This window comes from Sarcophilus harrisii, chromosome 3, assembly GCF_902635505.1.
Source record: "Sarcophilus harrisii chromosome 3, mSarHar1.11, whole genome shotgun sequence".
Lineage (NCBI taxonomy): Eukaryota > Metazoa > Chordata > Mammalia > Dasyuromorphia > Dasyuridae > Sarcophilus > Sarcophilus harrisii.
The window spans coordinates 114,241,015-114,262,761 of record NC_045428.1 but is presented as its reverse complement, the minus strand read 5'-3'; the positions used below and the strand labels follow the sequence as shown (position 1 = coordinate 114,262,761).

The following is a 21,747-nucleotide window of genomic DNA, read 5'->3' as shown; positions in this document are numbered from 1 at the left end:
AAATGACCAGCAGGATGATTTCAGAAAGGCCTAGAGAGACTTAACATGAACTAATGCTGAGTGAAATGAGCAGGACCAGGAGATCATTATATATTTCAACAACAATACTATATGATGATCAATTCTGATGGACGTGGCCATCTTCAACAATGAGATGAACCAAATCAGTTCCAATAGAGCAGTAAGGAATTGAACAAGCTACACTCAACAAAAGAACTCTGGGAGATGACTATGAACCACTACAAAGAATTCCCAATCCCTCTATTTTTGTCTGCCTGCATTTTTTATTTCCTTCAGAGGCTAATTGTACAATATTTCCAAGTCCGATTCTTTTTGTACAGCAAAATAACTGTTTAGACATGTATACATATATTGTATTTAATTTATACTTTAACATATTTAACATGTATTGGTCAACCTGCCATCTCGGGGAAGGGGTGGGAGGAAGGAGGGGAAAAGTTGGAATAAAAGGATTTGCAATTGTCAATGCTGAAAAATTACCCAGGCATATATCTTGTAAATAAAAAGCCATAAAAAAAAAAAAAGAGCTCTTTGGGATATAAGCCCAGTAGCAACATTAACTGATCAAAGGGTATGCACAGTTTGATAACCCTTGAAGCATAGTTCCAAATTGCTCTCCAGTATAGTAGGATCAGTTCACAATTCCAACAATGTATTAGTGTCTCAGTTTTCCCATATCCCCTCTAACATTCATCATTATCTTTTCCTGTCAGCTTAACCAATCTGAGAGGTGTGTAATGATACCTCAGAGTCAACAAATGACCTATATTTAAACAATGTTCATTTTAAGTAGACTAAAGTAATCAAAATGATGGAATCAAAATGAAAAGATTAACAAAATGGTGATATTCCTTTTGTAATTTCATAAAACTCAGAAACTACTAAAGGGCAAAATAATGTTAAATAATACAATTATTTGAGTTATTTTATAAAAGTTTAAAAGATAATGAAATATAGTTCTGTTCTTTTGGTGGAGAAGTAGGGGATTACTTTGGGAGAACATCATATGAAAGATCACCATTTTCTGTTCTTTATATGCTGTTATCTATTTGTGTTGTATTTTTCTTTGTTATAAAGAAAGGTTCAATTTTGGGGCAGGAAATAGGATTTATCCAGAAACAATAATATAAAACCAAAATATGTCAATAAAATTTATCTACAAAATGGAATGAGCTCAAATATATAGGTACTACTGTACTATAAAAATTTGGCAGATATTACTTACTTACTGTTAATGACTTTTAAAGAACACAGTAATAATGAGAGGTATCCCAGGATAAAAGAAGGGCAAATATTACAATTTTTTAAAAAATAGATTGTAGTCTGCAAACTATGAATGAACTTGTTTTGAATTACTAGTAAAATTCTAGAAAATATAAAAGGTAGTTAGTAAATATTTTAAAAATGAAGTGAACCAAATTTTTCTTAGAAAAAGGATCAAAAACAGTTTTATCAAAAATGGATCATGCTTAATTAAGTTAACCTCACTTATTTTCTGACAATATTCTTAATCTTACAAATAAGGAGAATACTGTATATGCAATTTTCTGGATTTTAGCAAAGAAGTTGATGAAAGGGTCTCATACTATTTTTGTGGAAAAGATGAATCTATGTGGGCTATATTGTTGTCCAGTCATTTCAATCATGTCCAACTTTTTATGACCCCACTTGGAGTTTTCTTTGGAAAGGTACTGGAGGAGTTTGCCATTTCCCTCTCCAGCTCATTTTACAGATGAGGAAATTGAGGCAAAGGGTCACACAGCTAGTATCTGAGGAAAGATTTAAATTTAGATCTTCCTAACTGCAAGTCCACTTCTCTATTCACTGTGACACCTTGCTAACCCCCACACATTTAGAACTGAGTGGTTAGTGTAGAATCAGCACACAAAGATCTATCAAATTTTGGCTTGGCGCTGTATTACTTAACATTTATATCAGTGACATGAATAAAATAAAGGTATTCATCAAATCTTAAGGGATAGCTAATAGTTTGGCTGATAGTCTTAGGATCTCAAAAGATCCTGATGGGCTAGAACTGAGGTGAATCTAATGAGATAATATTTAACAGAGTTAAATATAAATTTAAAATTTTGGATTCCAAAAACTCAGCTTTACAAACTAGGAGAGATGTGGTGAGTTTTTTCAAAACTCATTTGAAAAAGAATGAGTTTAAGTATGCTTCAAACTCAACATTGCATCAAGAGTATGATAGCCAGAAAACAAACTTCAGTTTTAGGGTTCTTGAAGAGAGGCACATTGTCCAGAACTAGGAGGTTCCAACTCAGTCCAGTAGAGTATTATGCTAAGTTCTAGAAATAACAGTTTAGAAAGAGCACTGATGACCTGTAGTATGGCACTGATGAAATATAATGTTATAAATTGCCATTAGAATAGTGATAGGCTTTGTGATCTTGCTACATGAGGTTTAGTTTAAAGAAGTTGAGATGTTTAATTTGGAGTTCTAAAAGACTTTGGGGCACCATGGTATCTACCAGTTTGTAAATAACATACTGCCTTGACTCTTTGCTTACTGATGGAACACAGAACCATGTGTGAAACTTGGTATTGTAGAGTTTTCATGATTATCAGGCTAATAAGGGAAGAGTCAGGGATGAGAACAATTAAGAAGAAAAATCAGAGAAAGGTTAAAACAATAAAAGGACAAAAAGGAACCCAAAAGAGGACTCTGTTATTCAACATATGAACAATCCAATAAAAATATAAATTATTAATTATAAAATGATTAAACTGAATTAGATCAGTGATTCACCAAATATGGAGCATGTGGTCCCTGCAAATTATTGAAAAAGATCCAAAATTCCAAAGTTTACCAAGCATTTCTACTTTCATTTTTAACTCCAACAAAATAGATATTATGGCTTAGTATCATAAATAAGCAAACTTATATACTAAAGACCAAATATCTCACAAAAATACATATTAGTGCTTAAAAATATATGTTAATGCTATTCTGAGAAAAGCATTTAACAGCATTACTCAATTCACAGAAATTTTTGTTTACTATATATATTCTTAATCAACAGATAGTAATAAAGAATCATATGACAGATTACAACTAATATTATGTGCAGATGGGAAATTTTTAATGTTAAAAAAAAGCATAAATAGTCTAACTAATAAAAAGTTAAGGATAAATTTCAGGCTTCATTTTGAGTTTGCTCATACACTCAAAATCCTAATGCTAATCAAAGGAAATGTTCCTTCTATGCTAATTACACAAAATGTAATAGTGAAATGATATTCATTCAGCATACTAAAAACAAGTACCATTTGTTATATTCATTAGTTGGCTAAAATAAAATACTTATTTCTTATGAGAATATCCTGTAGAGTATTTTAAAATGAAGTAAGTATATATCAACTACACTCTGAATTTTAAATAGTGCCACATAAGATTAGAGATTATTATTTTTTTATTAAGGAAGAGTTTCTTTTTTCTTTTTTTTAAAAAGCTTTAATGCCAAAACTCATTTAAGCCTCCCAGGCAGGTAGATTGAGGGGAAATTAATTAGATAATGGACTCATTCAAAATTAGTTTCCTTTATACTGTAATAATTCTATGAACTAATCCTTCTAAGCAGACTATCAAGCAAATATTTTAAACATAATTAATATAATCAACACTTTGAGTAAACTGCTTTACTCTTTACTGTTTTATCTCACGGACTTAATTTTATATGCATATTTTATTTAATGGCACTGATAGAGCTTTTAATAACAGAATATATTAGGTACAACCTGGAATTAAAGGAAGTTGCTCCTAATTCTATCCTTGCCCCGGATTTCTTAAGTAACTACAGGCAAAAAAAATTACCTGTTTCTTTTTTGGTCTCAGAGTTCCTATTTATGAAATGAAATATGCAGACATTTCATTAGTACTTTCCATTATAGGCAAGGGATTCAGAAGGGAACAGCTAATTTAGAATGTAAATATCTGGCTAAGAAGATGATGCCTGAAAACGGGATTTGAATTTCTGGACCATACATTAAAATTTAAGAATGACAAACTCTTGGTTGGGGAGCTTAAAAGAATGTGGTACATAGCAAGAAAAAATTAAGTAGATGATTAATTCTCATTGCAGAGACTATGATATTTAGCTGGACAGATCATCTCTAGAGCTTTTCTTTCTGTATGCATACACACACAAAAACATATTTATCTTGGATAAACATTACAAATTGGGGAGGGAGAGAGAAAAATGGCCTAGTTATGTGACAAATATTAGTAATATATGACATATAGCACACATGCTAAATAGGTGTCCTTATACTATCAAAAGAAAGCATTAAGTGAACTCTCTATGATAAATTTATTGAAAGACATGGTTAAGAAGCACAAAAAATGGTTAAGATATTGATGATAATACAATCTGAATTACTGCAGGGAATAACTATATTTAATGAAGGATCAAGGAAAAATATACTAGCAATTAGATATAGCCCAAATGAGAAGGGGCTACCTTAAAGGATAGTAGATTCTCACCCTTAAGTTGACAGTATTATGTAATGGACAGAGAATTGGTCAAGGAAGTAGGAAGATCTGGTTTCAAGCTCTGTCTCTGAAATTTAGTAGTATATAATCCCTGCAGGTCCCTTTGCCTTTCTGAGGGTTTATGCTTCAAGATCTCTAAGGCTCTTCCCAAGTCAGTCTATCTGATCCTAGAGAGTATATTTTTGGCTACTTTCAAATTTTAAATTCTTTTAATTTTATTAATTTGGGCCCTATTGACTGTTTTAAGATTACACAGTGATCAAGTATACAACATATAAGAGTGAAAAGGTAGATTAGGGTAAACTGTGGCAGACCTTGAATATCAGAATAAGGAGATTGTACGCTAAATTGCAGACTGAGGAGCCACTAAAAGTTTGTGAATAGTCAAATTATCAAAGCAGTGAATTAGTAGGATTACTTCGTTAGAAATTTTAAAGATGGATTAAAGAATATATATACTAGGGGCTTATTCATTTTTAAAAAAATCTTAGTATTAGGAAGACTTTTTTTTCCCCCTAATACGTACCTATATGACACATTAAAAGGCTTAGCTTAAACTAAACAAACCTGATTTAAAGATTCATTGAAAGAATAATCAGCAGTTTCATGGTTCTAAGACAAAGCACTCAAACATATTTATGATCTTAATGATGCGAAATATCCATGTCATTCTACGACATGTTCCTTGTTCTAAAAAAAATGATTCCATTAATGCACTGGAAGCCTTCCTTCCATTCTCCTGGTGGTAAGAGGGTACCAGTAGAGCATTCTAGCTATCCACTTCTTATCCTTGACTTCTATCATGTGACCAGAACATTTTCTCTTCATGCCATACAATTTCTTAATGACATACTTTGATTCTCTTACTCAAAATTCTTCACTGTTTTGTGTTCAGCCTGCTCACAACAATCTTGTTGCCTTTCTATTACTCTGTGGGTAACACTCATCTCTAGTTCTTAAATTCATGGTGCTATAAAACTTCCTGATACATAACAAACTCTTAAGGTGATAGTAATGAAAATATGAGACTTGTAGATGATCTCAGGCTATATCTGGAATCAGCAAAAGAGCTCTGTAATTTCTCAAAAGCAAATAAATAGCTTACCTTTTCAATTCTGGACCTAACTTATTTCATCTATATCATCTATCTTGGATATAAATATTGTTGGACAAACTAAAAAGTTTGTCCACTGTTAAAACAGGACAAACAAACATTCTTTATCCATTTAGTCTTTACATAGTTGAATGGATACACTAAACTCTTTTGAGTGATGATTAAACTCTTTTAGGAGATTCTATAATGTTCTGAGGTTTGATGAAATAGGCACAAATATCATTTGCCTCTGGTTAAAAAGTAACCATAGGCCCTTAACATTCACAAGGAATTCCTCTTCAACTTAAAAGTTTTGTGCTGGATCTCTCATACAATGGTAACTCTGGTATTTTCCCAAATACCTTTGGGATCTGGTATAATAATCTTGTTTTATATACAGTCTTATATTTATTATCCAAGGGTCACTTATCCAGGGATTATTTCTGTGTTATATTTTTCAAGGAATATCTGATTGATCCTGATCGGACCCTATTGCTTCCCTACTAGTACCCTCACTAAGGATGTCATTAATTCATAAATTGATGGCTCTTATTAAGATTTTGCCGAGATAAAAGAGTAAGTCTAAAAGTAAGAATAGCCAGTAGTGATGATCTCTCAGTTATTCTTTTTAGGTATTAATGATGATGCTGTTTAGTTGTGTCTGACTCTTCAAGATCCCCTTTAGGATGTTTTTGGCTAGGGTACTAGAGTGGTTTAACATTTCTTTCTCCAGGCCATTTTATAGATGAGGACTTGAGGCAAACAATGTTTCCTGACTTGCCCAGGGTCACTTAACTGGTAAGTGTCTGAGGTTAGATTTGAACTCAGGAAGGTGCACTGTGACTTCAGGTCTGGCATTCTCTTCCTCAGTCAATGAGCTGCCCCATTTAGGTTATTTATATCAGTCTTCAAATATCCTCACTATTGTATCACCCCTAGCATGGGATTATCTCCTTAGACATTTGATAGGACACTGTGGAGGCATAAGATAACGTTAAAAATAAATCAGTGCTTAAGTTAATTTAGAAATCCACTAGCTGATTAAAGTAGGAATAGTTATTACTCTACAACTATATGGATCAAAGAAACTTTAAATGGGTTTATATGATAACAAATCACAAACTGGTCTTGACCAGATTCTTCCCAGAATTACAGTTTAAAACTAGTTATCCTTGACTATGTCCCTTAACCAATCAGTTGCAAAGCTTTGTCAATTCTATCTTTACATCTCTTACACCTGTTGCTTTCTACAATTCATATTGCTACCACACTAATTTAGACCTTCATCATTCTCATATGGACTATAATTATAGCCTCCTAAATGTTATCCTTATCTCTAGTCTACTTTCTGCAACTTCTCTTTCATCTACTTTCCAAAATAATTTTATTAAGGCACAGATATAATGTTACTCCTCTGCTCAAGGAGTTTCAGTAACTCCCTATTGCTTCTCGGGTTCAATAAAAATTCCTTAGGTCTGGCATTTAAGGATCTATACTATCTGTGTTCAAACTACCTTTATAATCTCATTTCACTTTTTACACTTCTTTATGCTCTCTGTTTCAGTCAGACAAGGCTATTAATTGATTCTTGAACGTGAATTCCATAGAACTACAGAAACAAAAAATTAGAAGGAAGCTCAGCAGCCATCTAATCTGACTCACATCAGAAAAAAATCCACATTATCACATACACAACTGGCCATTCAGTCGGTGCATGAAGACTTCTAAGGAGAGTATAACACCTCTCAAGGCAATTATTCCATTTTTTTTCTGGCATAATTCTAAGTTAGGAAGATGTTCCTAACATAAAATCTTAAACTGCCTCTGCAAACTTACAACCATTTCTCTTGGTTCTGTCCTTTAGGGTTAAACAAAATTAGTTTCTTTCTTTACATTGTTATGTGCTTTAACACATATATAAACTTTATAACTTTAAAACAAACAAACAAAAAAGATAGCTATAATGTCCCTTATGAGTCTTTTCTCCTCTTAGTTTCTTTAGCTGATTTTCAAAGCCCTTTATCATCCTGGCTACTCTCCTCTAGATACTTTCCAACTAATCCAAGTTCTTCTTAAACTGTGGTATAAGAAGTGAATGCATTTTATCTGTTTTTCATGTATATAGATAGGCAATCATTTTCTCATCTCTGTCTTTCAAATTCCTTACCTTCATTCAAACCTTAGCCTACTCTGTATAGCCTTTCCTTATGTTCCTTGCTACTGGACATTCTTCAAACACACTCAGAGCACTATCTGATCTCTTCCTTAACTCACTCCTCTTCATCCCCCATCTTTGAATAATCTGTGTACATGTCATTTTTTAAAAAAATTATCCATGCACATGTCAGATAGCTCATGGAGAACATACTGAGAGAGTGCTTTTTAACTGGTGCCTTTGGATGTGAAGAATGTTCTGGACAACAGAACAATGACAAACCTGCTATAATAATTTTATCCAAGAGTTAAACCAATGTAGATTGATTGTTCCAAAAAGGTGATGAAAAGAGTCCAGAAATGGCTTAGCAAACATATGACTTAAATGCCATATGGAAAGAGATTACTACCAATGTCAACAATGGTTGGAATATAAAATCATTTGTAAAAATTTATTAAATATGATTATGAAAAATATTATCAAGGTTCATCTATGCAATACATAGAAGACAACTATGTTAGAGGTGATTCAACTGGGAAAGGCAATGAAGACTAATATGTAAGGTATCTAAAGGAGGGGAAGAAATCAAAACTGTGGAACCAATCTTGGAACTTATTTTAAAAAGTGATTGAGAAAATATCAACGTGAACATAAACACCAACAACTACCAACCTATCTGTTTACTTATCCACACAAAATTTTTCTGATGGACACACAAAGGATTCCCTTATGAAGGTATTATAACAACTATAGTCAACAATGAACCACATTTTTGTCATTTCACAAGTGAATGAAAGATGCGCATATATAGGATCCCATTATGCTAATTTTGCTGATTTAAAGAAAAAAAAACTTTTGATTCACTGCCACAAAATGATTTCTTATATCTTCGATTGTAACAAAATGCTCCCTATTTATGATCAAGATCAATCAATATTCCTTGGAAGATTGTAACAACAGAAATAACTTTTCAATAATCTTCTGGTAATATCAAATGAGACATAAAACAGAAAAATGCATGAGCACCAAAAGTACTTGCCATTATGATGAAGATATAGCATATTCAGTCAAACAAGCACATATTAAGTGTTTACTAAATGTCAGGTACAATGCTAAGCATTGGGGCTGGCAAAGATAGTTTTTTTTCAAAGAGCTCATCATCTTCTAATGGGAAAGAGTATCAAAAAATATGTATGCATATACATCTACATATATATGCACATACATATTTATGCACATATATACATACATACACATTATATATATATATATATATATACATACACATAAATGAAAAAATTTTAGGGGAAGGAACAAGCTACAAGGAAAAGCTTCTAGAAGCAAGTACTTGAGAAGGATCTTGAAGGAAGCCAAAGAAAACAGGAATTGGAGGCAAGGAATAAGGGCATTGTAAGTGTGGGGAACAATACAGTATGAATGGAGAGCTGAGAGATGGGGTATCCTTTGTGAAAAAAGTAAGAATGCCAATGTAGTTAGATTGCAAAATGTGTGAAGTCTAAAAAGACTGGGAAAGTAGGAAGGGGTTAGGTTATAAAGGTCTTTAAATGCTAAAAACATATTTGATCTTGGTGGTAATAGAAAATTGAAATTTTAGGCATGGATTTGAGTGAATAAAAGATTTAGGGCTGTGAGAGACCGACCAAAAGGTTTTTGAAATAATCCAAGTAGGAGATAATGAGAGTCTATGTAGGGATGGTATTTTTGGGTGAACGCAAAGTTGAGGATGTATAAGAAAGATATAACAAGATATGACAACAGATTGGATTTAAGGGATGAGTAAGAAAATGAATATGACACTAAGAGAACAAGCCTGGGAAAATGGGAAGATAGTGATTACAATAGAGAAACTGGGAAGAATGTAGAGTTTTGGAGAAAGGATGATGAGTTTTGCTTTGAATGTGTTGAGTTTGAGGTGCCTACACGCCATTCAATTCAAGAGGCATTTGGTGTTGAAAACTGGAGTTTAATAGACAGAACAGGTCTGTATGTGTATGTGTGCACGTGTGTACATACATGTATGTGTATATGTATGCATGCATGTGCATATGTATATATGCCCACACATATGGGAATCATCTGCATAGAGATAATAGTTGAACCCATAAAAGCTAAAGAGATCCAAGCTGAGGAATCATTCCATGTGAATGGTGAATTTCTCCAGATGTTCTTGTTTGCAGATAACATTGTATTGATTGTATCAAGCTGTAGTACACTATAAAGACTTCTAGAAGGAATGACTCAAAGGAGTTTGGTCTGTCATAGAATGACTGAATGGATCAAGAATGTGTCTAATTCCAAATCTTAACATATACTTGAAATCAACACCCTATAGAGCATATCCAACAGTATTTATATCTGGGATAGACAATAAAGATGGATAAGAAAGCTGAGCCTAGAATTGAAAATGAGGAGGGAAAAAAGGGCAATCATAATTGATTGTCTTTAGGAAATTGGAAAACACTTTCACTTACCCTCAGTTTCCTATAACAGAGAAGGCCTATCTTTCAAACAAACAATTTACCGATACTATTGTTATACCACATGGAAACTTGGCATACCACTACCTTTGAAGAACAAAAATAAGTGCCACAAAGAAAGAGAGCAATGAAAAGTTGTTTAATAGGCATAAGCCAGATACAACATGCAATCGACAAGGAGTTACAAAGAAGAAAAGTAAATAATGTCATGAAATAAATATATGAGAAGAAAAGATGGGCCAGTCATATGGACAGAGGGATGACAGATGAATAATCAAAGTGTACCACTGGTTGCTGTGAAAGTTGGGAGAAACTAAGTTTCCAGATGGTGTAAGGGTGTTCTGTGGTAATCTTTTGGGAAGAAGTTGATAAAAGTCACAAAGGGCATGCAAGCATGGGGTAGGTTTTGATCTCCATTGCTGGAAGGAACTCTCAGACCCAATGTAGAGACTATTCGACCCATGCTCTTCATCTATTAGATATTAGTGAATGTTTGTTGAAATAAATTGATCAAATCATTTCATCTGCATTTATATCACTAAGGCCCAGTACATATTAGACATTTAATAAATACATAATGATTAAGTTATTGATAAAAAGTAGCATGCCTATACTGATCAATTCTCAGTGCTAAATCTTGATGTGATGCCTTTGTAATAACCTACTGTTAGGTAGACATTAGCAATATTTTCATGTCATTTCAGGATACAAGATTTGACAAGGTAATAAATTAGAATGCCATTGGTACTATTAATGATTGCTAAATTCACAACTACCTGAATATAAGCGAAATCATGCAGGAGTTTGGGAAAGTAAAGTAGTAAACAAAATTTTGGGTCTCATATGTGGGAAAGAGATATTTAAGCCACACATACAAAGGCTAATCTGTCATGTAAGACGATATAAATCTTATAAATCTATTTCCATATGATTGCAGTTTGCCAAATTTTATTTTAAGTTATCAGGCACTGTTGCCACAAAGACATTTCAATTAACTACATATTATCATCATTTTATACTTGAGAATAAGTATGCTTAAGACATTTTATTTACTGAAGCCCCAAACAAATATAACTTAATTCCTACAAAACTTACTCTATCCTTGAAAATGGAGAAACAAAATGTGATTTAACTGAGATTTTTGTTCTTACCTATTTTCACGTTCATACATCTCCTTTGAGGTGCTTCTAAGATGTTCAATTTCTTGATTTGTTTTCAATTTGATTTGTTCAAGTTCATCCCGTAATTTATTTTCATATTCTGTTTTATAAAGGTCTCTATAAGTATTTGAAAAGGAAGAGAGAAATTTTATTGATTTAAGATAGCTGTACCTCTGTGAAAGATTCTAAACTGTTATATATATTTTTATATTATACTTTCTGCAAAAGTAGATTAAGTACCATGACTCTATAATTTAGAAAATTTTGTGACACTTTCCTAAGATCTCAACTTGTTAGATACATTTGCCTTTTATTCTTAGTGCCAATATAAAATATCAATAATTTGTTTTTTTAATCTTCTAATATTTTACTAATGCTTTGTATCTATTCCTACAGACCTACATATTCCTGCATATGATATGTCTAAGTCTTTTTAAAAAAATAATTAAATGGTCTTTTTTTTTCCCTACAAAGTGGATAAAAAGAATTCTAAAGGATGGGGAAAGGGGGGAAAAGTTGATGGATAGTGAAGAATATAATTAAGATATCACTTTTCCAAGTACTAGTACCTCACTCCTTTTTTTAAACACAAAGATTATAGGCGCTATTTCATAATAAGGATGGTCTAATTTTATGTACATTGCTAGTTCCTCATCCACCTTTTCTTTGACAAAATGAGTATTAAAGACAGGATATTTATGGTGTGCATTCTGTTTTCCATAAACAAGCAACAAAAAAATGCTCTTTAAAATCAAATTCTTTTTAAATCACAATCTTATGAGCAGGAGATTTTAAAATCTTATATCATAAAATGAAATGGCTCCTCTCATCTTTGGAAAAGATAGAATTTTCATATTGGGGAAAAAAAGAAAACAGTTTCTAGAAAGAGCAATTAATATAAGTACAACTTTTGTGAAAGTAAAAAAAGTGTCAGTATAAGATTAACTGCAGAATAGGAAAATAAAATCAATATCTTTTCCCTAAAGAACAACTTCTCTTCAGAAGTGAAGGACTAACTTGATGGTATAGTCCACGTATATAGTCCATGTACATAAAAGTAAAACTTGCCTGGAGGTCACATATTTTTCATACATTTCCTCTCTAGCCTTTTTGGCTTCCTCAAGTTGAACTTGAAGTCTTTCAAGGCGATCTTCTTCATGAGCACAACGTATATTAAGTTCCATGTTTTGGCGATTAAGATACTCTTTATCCTTTTGTAGTAAAGTTAGAGACTGCTGTAAGGTTGCAACCTATGGACAAAGAAAGTGTTCAACAGGATTTTATTGTTTATAGACTTGGCAGATCTAAGATACTTTATATACTTACAATTTTAGTCAGGAGAGAATTCACTTCAGTTATTCAATTTTGAAGTCTTTTTAAAAAAAATTTAATTTTGGGCAGTTACATTTTGAGTACTACACTGTTCCACTCTCCTCTTTTTTTCTCCACTCCATGCTAGAGAAGGCCACCATTTAATACAGATATACATGCTATGTAAACATACATATATATGTATGCATAGGTATATAAACTATACTATGCATACTTCTATTTATCAGTTTTTTTTCTGGAAATGGACATCACCTGACTTCATAGATCCTTTGTATTTTATTTGATTATTTATAAAAAGCATAACTTAGTCATTCAGTTAGCTTTGAAAAATACAGGTGTTACTATATACAACATCTTCTTGACTCTGCTCATTTCACTCTTCATTATTTCATGCAAGTCTTTCCACGGTTTTCTAAAATCGGCCTGCTCATCATTTCTTATTGCAGTAGTATTTCATTTCAATTATATACTGCACAAATAGTTTAGCCATTCCCCAACTGAGCCAATCCCCTCAATTCCTTTCCCTTTCCCCTGATCACCTTGCTGAGTCAAAGGACATACATATACAGTTTTATAACTCTTTGGGTATAATTCCAGATTTCCAAAATGGTTGGAACAGTTCATAATTTCATAAATAGCATGTTAATGTCCCAATTTTTTCATATCCTCTCCAAAATTTGTCATTTTTTACCTTCTTTTAAGGTATTTTTAGATTTTGGCTTAATTTTTAAACATCTGATGGGGTTATTTTCCTTTTATCTTTTGTACTTTAATTTACCATTAAAACAATTATTCAGTTAAGAAGAAAACAACTAGAAAACGCCTATATTTTAATTTTCACTGGAAAACTATTAAAAATAAATCATTAAAAATTTAATAGCTTTTTATTTTCAAAATACATGCAAAGATAGTTTTCAACATTCACCCTTGCAATACCTTGTGTTTCAAATTTTTCTCCCATCTCTCCTAACAAGTAATCCAATATAGGTTTAAAATGTGCAATTCTTCTAAATATATCAGAAATAATTTTTTTAAGGAAACTACATCAAAAAAAAAAAAAAAAAAGAATTTCTCTTCTATAAACTCCATCCAGAAAACCTTATTAATTGGATAAGTAAGTGAATCTGAAAGCTTACCTCTTTTGATAAGTCATTTCTTTCTTTAGTTTGTGTTTTATAAGATGCTTCTAAGATTTCATGTTTTCGTCTAAAATCGGATAATTCTTGTTCAAAAGCATCCCGATCACTAGGAAAAAAAAAATGAATCTGGATATATTTGTGACTCTTGCTGTCACCGCTTAAATTCTAATGTTTGGATTCTTCCTTGAAAGTAGGTTATATAGGTTTGATTTTTTAAAGATTTGGTCATATAATCTTAAGAGAAGCCATTGAGCCTAAAATTTAGTTATGTGGATATCAAGTGATATTGTGCCTTCGTGTGTTAAGGTCCAAACTAAAAAGATAGAATAATAAGACTTTAGCAACCAAAGCAAACACGAGCACTCTGGGGTATAGAACAACCCTCTTATTTTTAAATGAGGAAAGTGGGTACACATGGGGCAGGCAGTTTATCTAAAGTAAATGAAAAAAAAAAATAGGAGCAGCTAAGTGACACAGTGGGTAGAGTACTTCATGAGTTCAAATCCAGCCTCAGACACTTAGTAGCTGTGACAAGAGCAACTCACTTAACATTGTTTGCCTCAGTTTCCTCATCTGTGAAAGAGCTAGAGAAGGAAATGGCAAACCTGTTGGAATCTTTATAAACTGTTAAGCCATTGGAGTTGATAGAGACAATAATTATCTAATTTGGCATGGTTCAATATGATTGATTTGATCTTAGAAGGAGATATTTTGGGCCAGAACTTGAAACAAGGTACTAAGTACAACTGATAGAAACAATGCTTGTGTTCACACCTTTAGAGAGCTCATAAGTATCTAAGTACTCAATGGAGTTCACACATTTGGGAGATTTCAGGGTTTAGTATGAGATCCGAATTCATACCTCCCTTAGGGCCAGAGAGCACCCTGGGAGATAACCCAGAATCCCTCTCTCTCCCGAAGGAGGAGTTAACCTTTGGGAGATCATATATATACAGGAAGCTCTTAGAGCTGGGGAGAGTTTTCTTGGGAACATTGACTGGGGTTGGAGAAAAAGCTGGGAGAAAGCCCACAAAGCCCTATCTTCGAGGCAAGAGAGATTCATTGCATCTTCCAACTTGGTAGGACAAACTGGGCGGAGCTCTTAGAACCAAGCAGAGAGATAGGCCTCTGGGCTAAACTGGCTATATTGAAGGACACAATAAAAGATCTGAACTCTTATCACCTGGCTGTGTTTTGGAAAAAGAACACCACACAAACCACTCTAGTATCTTTGCCAAGAAAACCCCAAATGAGGTCATCAAGAGTTAGACAACGACTGAAAAAAGACTGAACACAATGGAAAAACTGGAACAGAAATCCAATTCAGATGGGGCTTTTTGTATAAGCTTATAAAACAAATCTATTACCAGGTATTTTCAAATTTTCTTAAAAACAAACATTATCAATATTTTTATAATTAAAAATGTGTTATTTTCCTAAAACAGAAAACCTTAAATAACCTTAACTTAATAAAGTATTCTCAAAAAGTAATTTTTTAAAGAGATGAATGCCTTTGATAGTTCAGTTATCTTTTTCAATTAACTTTAAAACTTTCATTTTTTCTACTAATCCTAAATCTTAACTCAAGAGTTAAAACCATCTTCAGGACTAGTACTTTATTTTTAGGCTTTAGAATGGTTTGACATCAAAAGTTCTTACACAGCATCTCTTAGGTGCTACTACAAGGAAAAGAGTTTCAGAAATTATTTCCATGATTGTTCTGTTAATAATAATTTTTGAAGTCACAGATTATATATTTTTAGCTTCTGAATTTGGAGAGTTCCTTCTTTTTTTGCTCTACATAAAAGCCAGATGGGAAAACAAAAAACCCTATACAGATTCATCTTTGTGGTTGGAGATACTTTCCTTTTATTCTTCAAATTACTTTTTCCCAATTAGAATGGTAGAATTTTCCATTATAATATTTAATATCTATCTATATAAGTATAAATGCTGTAAGCTGTACAATCTTGTAAAAAGATAATTAATTCCATTTTAAGAGAAGAGAAGAGTAAAATTCAGAGAAATTAAATGATTTAGTAATATATACATAACTGGAATTCACTCAGGTCTCTTGATTCTAAATTTTATTTTATATCTACTTCTTATCAGATATTTCCAGAAGGAAAAGCCTCTAATTTGTGAATAGTAATAAAGCAACCACTTGGCAATTCCTTAAGATCATGAATACAGCCTCATATTAACAGTCTTCAGAATTATCTTTTAAAAACTCTATTCTTTTATCAGAAATGAATATTTTAAATCAAAATCACATACTTTTTCAAGACATATTTAAAATGGACAGTTTGAGATACCATGAAATAATGTTTTCAAACCGTCAATACATGCCATACCATTTATATTTTTTCCTTCTAAAACCACACAGTATTAAAACATAAGGTAGCAAGAAAGTTAAACAATTTAAATTCCAAAGGTAACAAACATCTAAAATTACTGAGAAAATACACAATAGCAAAATCATAACCTAAAAGAAAGTACCAATTGCATTAGTTAGTAACTTTTTGAGTTGGAGGGGTTATTAAGAAGAGAGTTGCATAACAAAATTAAAGAGTGGATGGTGGCAAAATTGTTAGCCCAATTAAAATAAATATTCCCTGGCAATGAAATTTTAAAAAGTTATATGAAGACTTGAGGGTAACTATTGTGTATAGAAAATAACTTCAATAATCACTTATTTTTTACTTAGGCACATACTTCTCCCAGGCCACTAAATACCCTTTCTATCTCCAATTAGAATGTAAACTCCTTGAGAGAAGGAAGGTGATGTCTTACTTCCTTATATTTAAATCTCCAACTCTTAACAGTTTCTAGCACACAGTAAATAGTAAATATTTAATATGTTTTTTCAAACAACTGAGAGTGATACAATGGGAGATGATAAATTATAGTGAGGAGTAATAGAAAGGAGTTATAGAAAAACTAGATGAAAGGGACAATAAACAAGGAAATAAAAAGATTGACATAAACCATTAATTAATCCAATTTATTTTGCTCTTCTAATTGGAGTAGCAGAGAGATGTGGGAGAGAAACGAAATGTTTGTTACGTGAAGTAAAACAAAAGTTTAGAAATATTAAGAGACTATTTTGTTTTTGTTTAGTCATGTCTGATTCTTTGTGACTCTATTTAGGGTTTTCTTGGCAAAGATATAGGAGTAGTTTGCCACTTTCTTCCCTAGTGTATTCCCATGTTACAAATGAGGAACTGAGGCCAAAAGGGTAAGTGACTTGCTTAGGGTCGCACAGCTAGTACATGTCTGAGATCAGATTTGAACTCAAGAAGATGAGTCTTTATGACTCTAGACCTGGCACTCTATTCACTGTCATATCCTGCTCCTCAACTTCAAACAAGTTCAAACTTTAGGTATCTAAGATGTTCTTACCTTTTTACCTTATCATAGTTCTCTTGCCTGTAATCACCTTGCTGAATTAGCTGTTTTGTATCTGCTAATTCCAATGCCAAACGCTGACATCTAACTTGAAGTTCAGAATGATTTCTTCGCTCATCCTCATAGGTCTATATAAATAAAAATTAAAGTGAAACATTTTAAACAGAATGAAGATCATTCTGTTAAGCCATTTTAAAAGTAAAGTACACTTCTGCAATTAAAACACACAACCTCTAAGTTTTCTCTTTTGAAGCTTAAGGTCTTTATATACATTATATATATATATATATATATATATATATATATATATATATATATATATATATAAAACAAACTATAATATATACAGTCTAATTAGGTTTTTTATTTAACGAACCATTTTCAGTTTTTATACCAAAACAATTTCCTTTTAATCCATGCCCCCAAGCATTAACTGATTGAATCTACTTTTGTCAGAAAGGAAAAACACAAACAAAAAGAACAGACATAGCTACATCTAATTATCTTATATCACAGTCTTTACCTGTAGTTTCCCATCTCTTTATCAAGAAATGGAAGACGTCTTTCATCATTAGAGTCTGGGAACAAGACTGACCAATGAATCCCTTTAAACGTTGTCTTAGTTATGATAATTTTTTTGATTCTGTTCTTTTTTTCCCCTGCATGAATTTATACAAATTTTCCTGTTTTTCTAATTTGTTCATTTCTTACAGTTCAGTAAGATTCTGATACAAGATCACAGAATCCTAGAATTTGGAATTGAAAGGGATCTTGAAGCACATCTAGTTCAAGCTTTACCCAAAAGGAATTTCTATTATAGTTAACAAAAATATTACCCTACTTCATCTTAAAAGAATCTTTAAGTCTTAAAGACTTAAAAATCTTTTTTGTGAAGGAGGTCTCACCCTCCATCAGGGAACTATTAAGTGACCACAATTTGTTCAGTCACTTCCTAGCTGACTACCCACTCTGAATTACCCACTTTTGTACTATCAAAAAAGAACAGTTCTGTGTATAAGGATTTTTAGATAGTCTTGGGGCACATGCTCGGTCCATAATGGGATGGCTGAGTCAAACAGATGAACTCAGTAATTGTTTTCATATAAGTACAAATGATCTTTTCTACAAGACTTATCTAATTCAGTGTTAACAGTGCACCTGTCTTTCTGGGACTCCTCCAACATAAACAATTTCCATTTCTGACCATTTTTGGAACTTTGAGGGGTACAAGGCAAAATTTCAGAATTAGATTAATTTGAATTATATTAGTACAGATTTTGGAAAAATCTTTCTTTAACTAAAAACATCACTATTCACTTATATCCTTTGATCAATTATCTATTAGACAATGGCTCTTCCTTTTGTACAGTATCCCAAAGTCTTAGTGAAATATTAAGCTGTATATCTGTTGGCTATCTACCTTGTTTCCTGTTTATCTGTTGCCTATATATATCTTCAATATTAGTTTCTTATCAGAGATATGCACAGATTACAGAATCAGATTATCACCTAGTTTGGGGATTCTTAATCTAGGATCCATGAACTTTAAAAAATGTTTTTTGATAATTGCATTTTAATATATAAAACATAGGAAACAATCTGAAAAGAGGTTCACTAGGATTTTATCAGACATCCAAAGGTTAATATACAGGTTTGGATTAGACTTTGATCTATCATTCTACCGACACAGAAAAAGAAGGCCAGATAACTGAAAGTCTAGAAAAATGAGTTATGAAATGGCTTATTTTTTTTCTTTTTTCAAAACTTCTTTTCCCTTGTATTTCCAGATTGGAGTATTATAAGGAATTTTTTATATGTAAGGATTTCTTACTCTGTCTTTCCCATTCCAAGAACAAATCATGGTGATTTACAAGAGATGCCTGTGCTAAGTGACATGTGCATGTCTACGAGAATCCTAAAAAAAGAGTGGTTGAGGTTCTAGTTCTTAATACTTTATTCAAACTGCTTTCCCTAATAAGCAATGATCAGACTAAAATTTTTGAGTGGCCCTTTTATTCAAGATTAAAAGTTTCTAAGATAATCAGAATTCCTGAGTTGGGATTACTCTCCCAGAGATAAAAAATAGTTCCTTAACTCTTAGAGAATGAAAAGTATTCTCAACAGAGAACTACTCTGTAGTTTACAAGAAACACATTTAAAGCAGAGTGATACATACAGAGTAAAAAATCTATTATGCTTCAGGTGAAGTATAAAAAAAAAAGCAGGGATAGCCAATCCTGATCTCAGATCAAGCAAAAGCAAAAATTTATCTAATTAAAAGAGATAAGGAAGTAAACTATATCTTGCTTAAGGTACCATAGATAATAAAGCAATATCAATACTAAATATATATGCACCAAGTGCATGGAAATTCCTAAAGGAGAAATTAAGAAAGTTGCAAGAAAAAATAGACAGCAAAACTTCAATAGTGGGATTTCTCAAACTTGCACTTTAAGAACTAGATAAATCAAAATGCAAAATAAATAAGAAAGAAGTTAAAGAGGTAAATAGAATGCTAGAATAGTATTCTATTAAAGAGGTAAATAGAATACTAGGTTTGGTATGATAGATCTTTGGAGAAAACTAAATAAAGATAGAAAGGAATACACTTTCTTCTAGGCAGGTTCATGGAAGCTATACAAAAACTGACCATATATTAGGATATAAGGATCTCAAAATTAAATGCAGAAAGGCAGAAATAGTAAATGCATTTTTTTTCAGTTCACAATGTAATAAAAAATTATATTCAATAAAAGGCCAGAGGAAAATAGACCAAAAAGTAATTGGAAACTAAATAATCTCATCCTAAAGAATGAATGGGTGAAACAGCAAATCATAGACACAATTACAATTAATAATTTTCTCCAAGAGAAAGATAATAATGAGACAAATTTGTGGGATGCAGCCAAAGCGGTAATAGAGGAAATTTTATATCTCTAGATGCTTGCAATAGCAATCTAGTGTCTGACAAACCTAAAAGCCCCAGCTTTTAGCATAAAAAACTATTTGACAAAAACTGCTGGGAAAAATGGAAACTAGTATGAAGAAATTAGGGCTTGACCCACACCTAACACCACATACCAAGATAAGATCTAAATAGATTTATGATTTAGACATAAAAATATATTATAAACAAATTAGAACATAGGATAGTTTACCTCTCAGATCTGTGAAAGTGGAAGGGATTTATGATCAAAGAAGAACTGGAGATCATTATTGATCACAAAATAGATAATTTTGATTATATTAAGTTAAAAAGGTTTTGTACAAACAAAACTAATGCAGATAAGATTAGAAGGGAAGCAATAAACTGGGAAAACATTTTTATATTTAAAGGTTCTGATAAAGGCCTCATTTCTAAAATATTTAGAGAACTGACTCAAATTTATGAGAATTCAAGCTATTCTCCAAGTGACAAATGGACAAAGGATATGAACAGACAATTTTCAGATGAAGAAATTGAAACTATTTCTAGTTATATGAAAAGGTGCTCTAAATCACTATTGATCAAAGAAATGCAAATTAAGACAACTTTGAGATACAAGAAAAGTTAATGACAAATGTTGGAGGGGATGTGGGAAAACTGGGACACTAATACATTGTTGGTGGAACTGTGAATGGATCCAATCATTTTAGAGAGCAAATTGGAACTATGCTCATAAAATTATCAAACTGTGCATACCCTTTGATCCAGTAGTGTTACTACTGGGCTTATATCCCCAAAAGATCTTAAAGGAGGGAAAGGAACCCACATGTGCAAAAATGTTTCTGGCAGTCCTTTTTGTAAACTGAAATAAAGACCCATCAATTGGAAAATGGTTGAATAAATTATGGTATATGAATGCTATGGATTATTACTGTTTTATAAGAAACAACCAACAGGATGACTTCAGAGAGGCTTGGGAAGACTTACATGAACTGATGCCAAGTGAAATAAGCAGAACCAAGAGATCATTATACACAGCAACAATAAGATTATATGATGATCATTTCTGATGGACATGGCTCTTTTCAACAATGAAGTAATTCAAACCAGTTCCAATTGTTCATTAATGAAGAGATTCATCTGCTATAGGAACTGAGTGTGATTCACAATATAGCATTTTCACTCTTTTTGTTGTTGTTTGCTTGCATTTTATTTTGCTTCTCTTTTTTTTCTCATGTGGCACAATAATGGTATAAATATGTATGCATATGTTGGATTTAACATATATTCCCACCATGTTTAATATATCTTAGACTAGGGGATTAGGGGAGGGCGTGGGGGAAGAGAATTGAAACACAAGGTTTTGCAAGGGCTAATGTTAAAGAATTGTCCACGCATGTGTTTTGAAAAATAAAAAGCTTTAATTAAAAAAAAAAAAAGACATTGAAATGGGAAAAAAAAAATCCACTATTACTCTCCTTTAACAAATATATAAGGAAAGA

The 21,747-nt window shown here is 32.1% G+C and overlaps 1 protein-coding gene across 3 annotated transcripts in view; it reads right to left on the bottom strand.

Moving 5' to 3' along the window:
* Window positions 1-21,747, bottom strand: part of PIBF1 (progesterone immunomodulatory binding factor 1) — a 271,889-nt gene that overhangs the window by 219,937 nt on the left and 30,205 nt on the right. For all 3 annotated transcript variants that reach the window (XM_031958466.1, XM_031958465.1, XM_031958464.1), the window contains exons 6-9: window positions 17,314-17,447; window positions 13,909-14,017; window positions 12,509-12,690; window positions 11,432-11,557 (exon numbers count right to left, since the gene is read on the bottom strand). In XM_031958466.1, coding sequence (XP_031814326.1) covers window positions 11,432-11,557; window positions 12,509-12,690; window positions 13,909-14,017; window positions 17,314-17,447 — 551 coding nt within the window. The remainder of the gene's footprint in view (window positions 1-11,431; window positions 11,558-12,508; window positions 12,691-13,908; window positions 14,018-17,313; window positions 17,448-21,747) is intronic.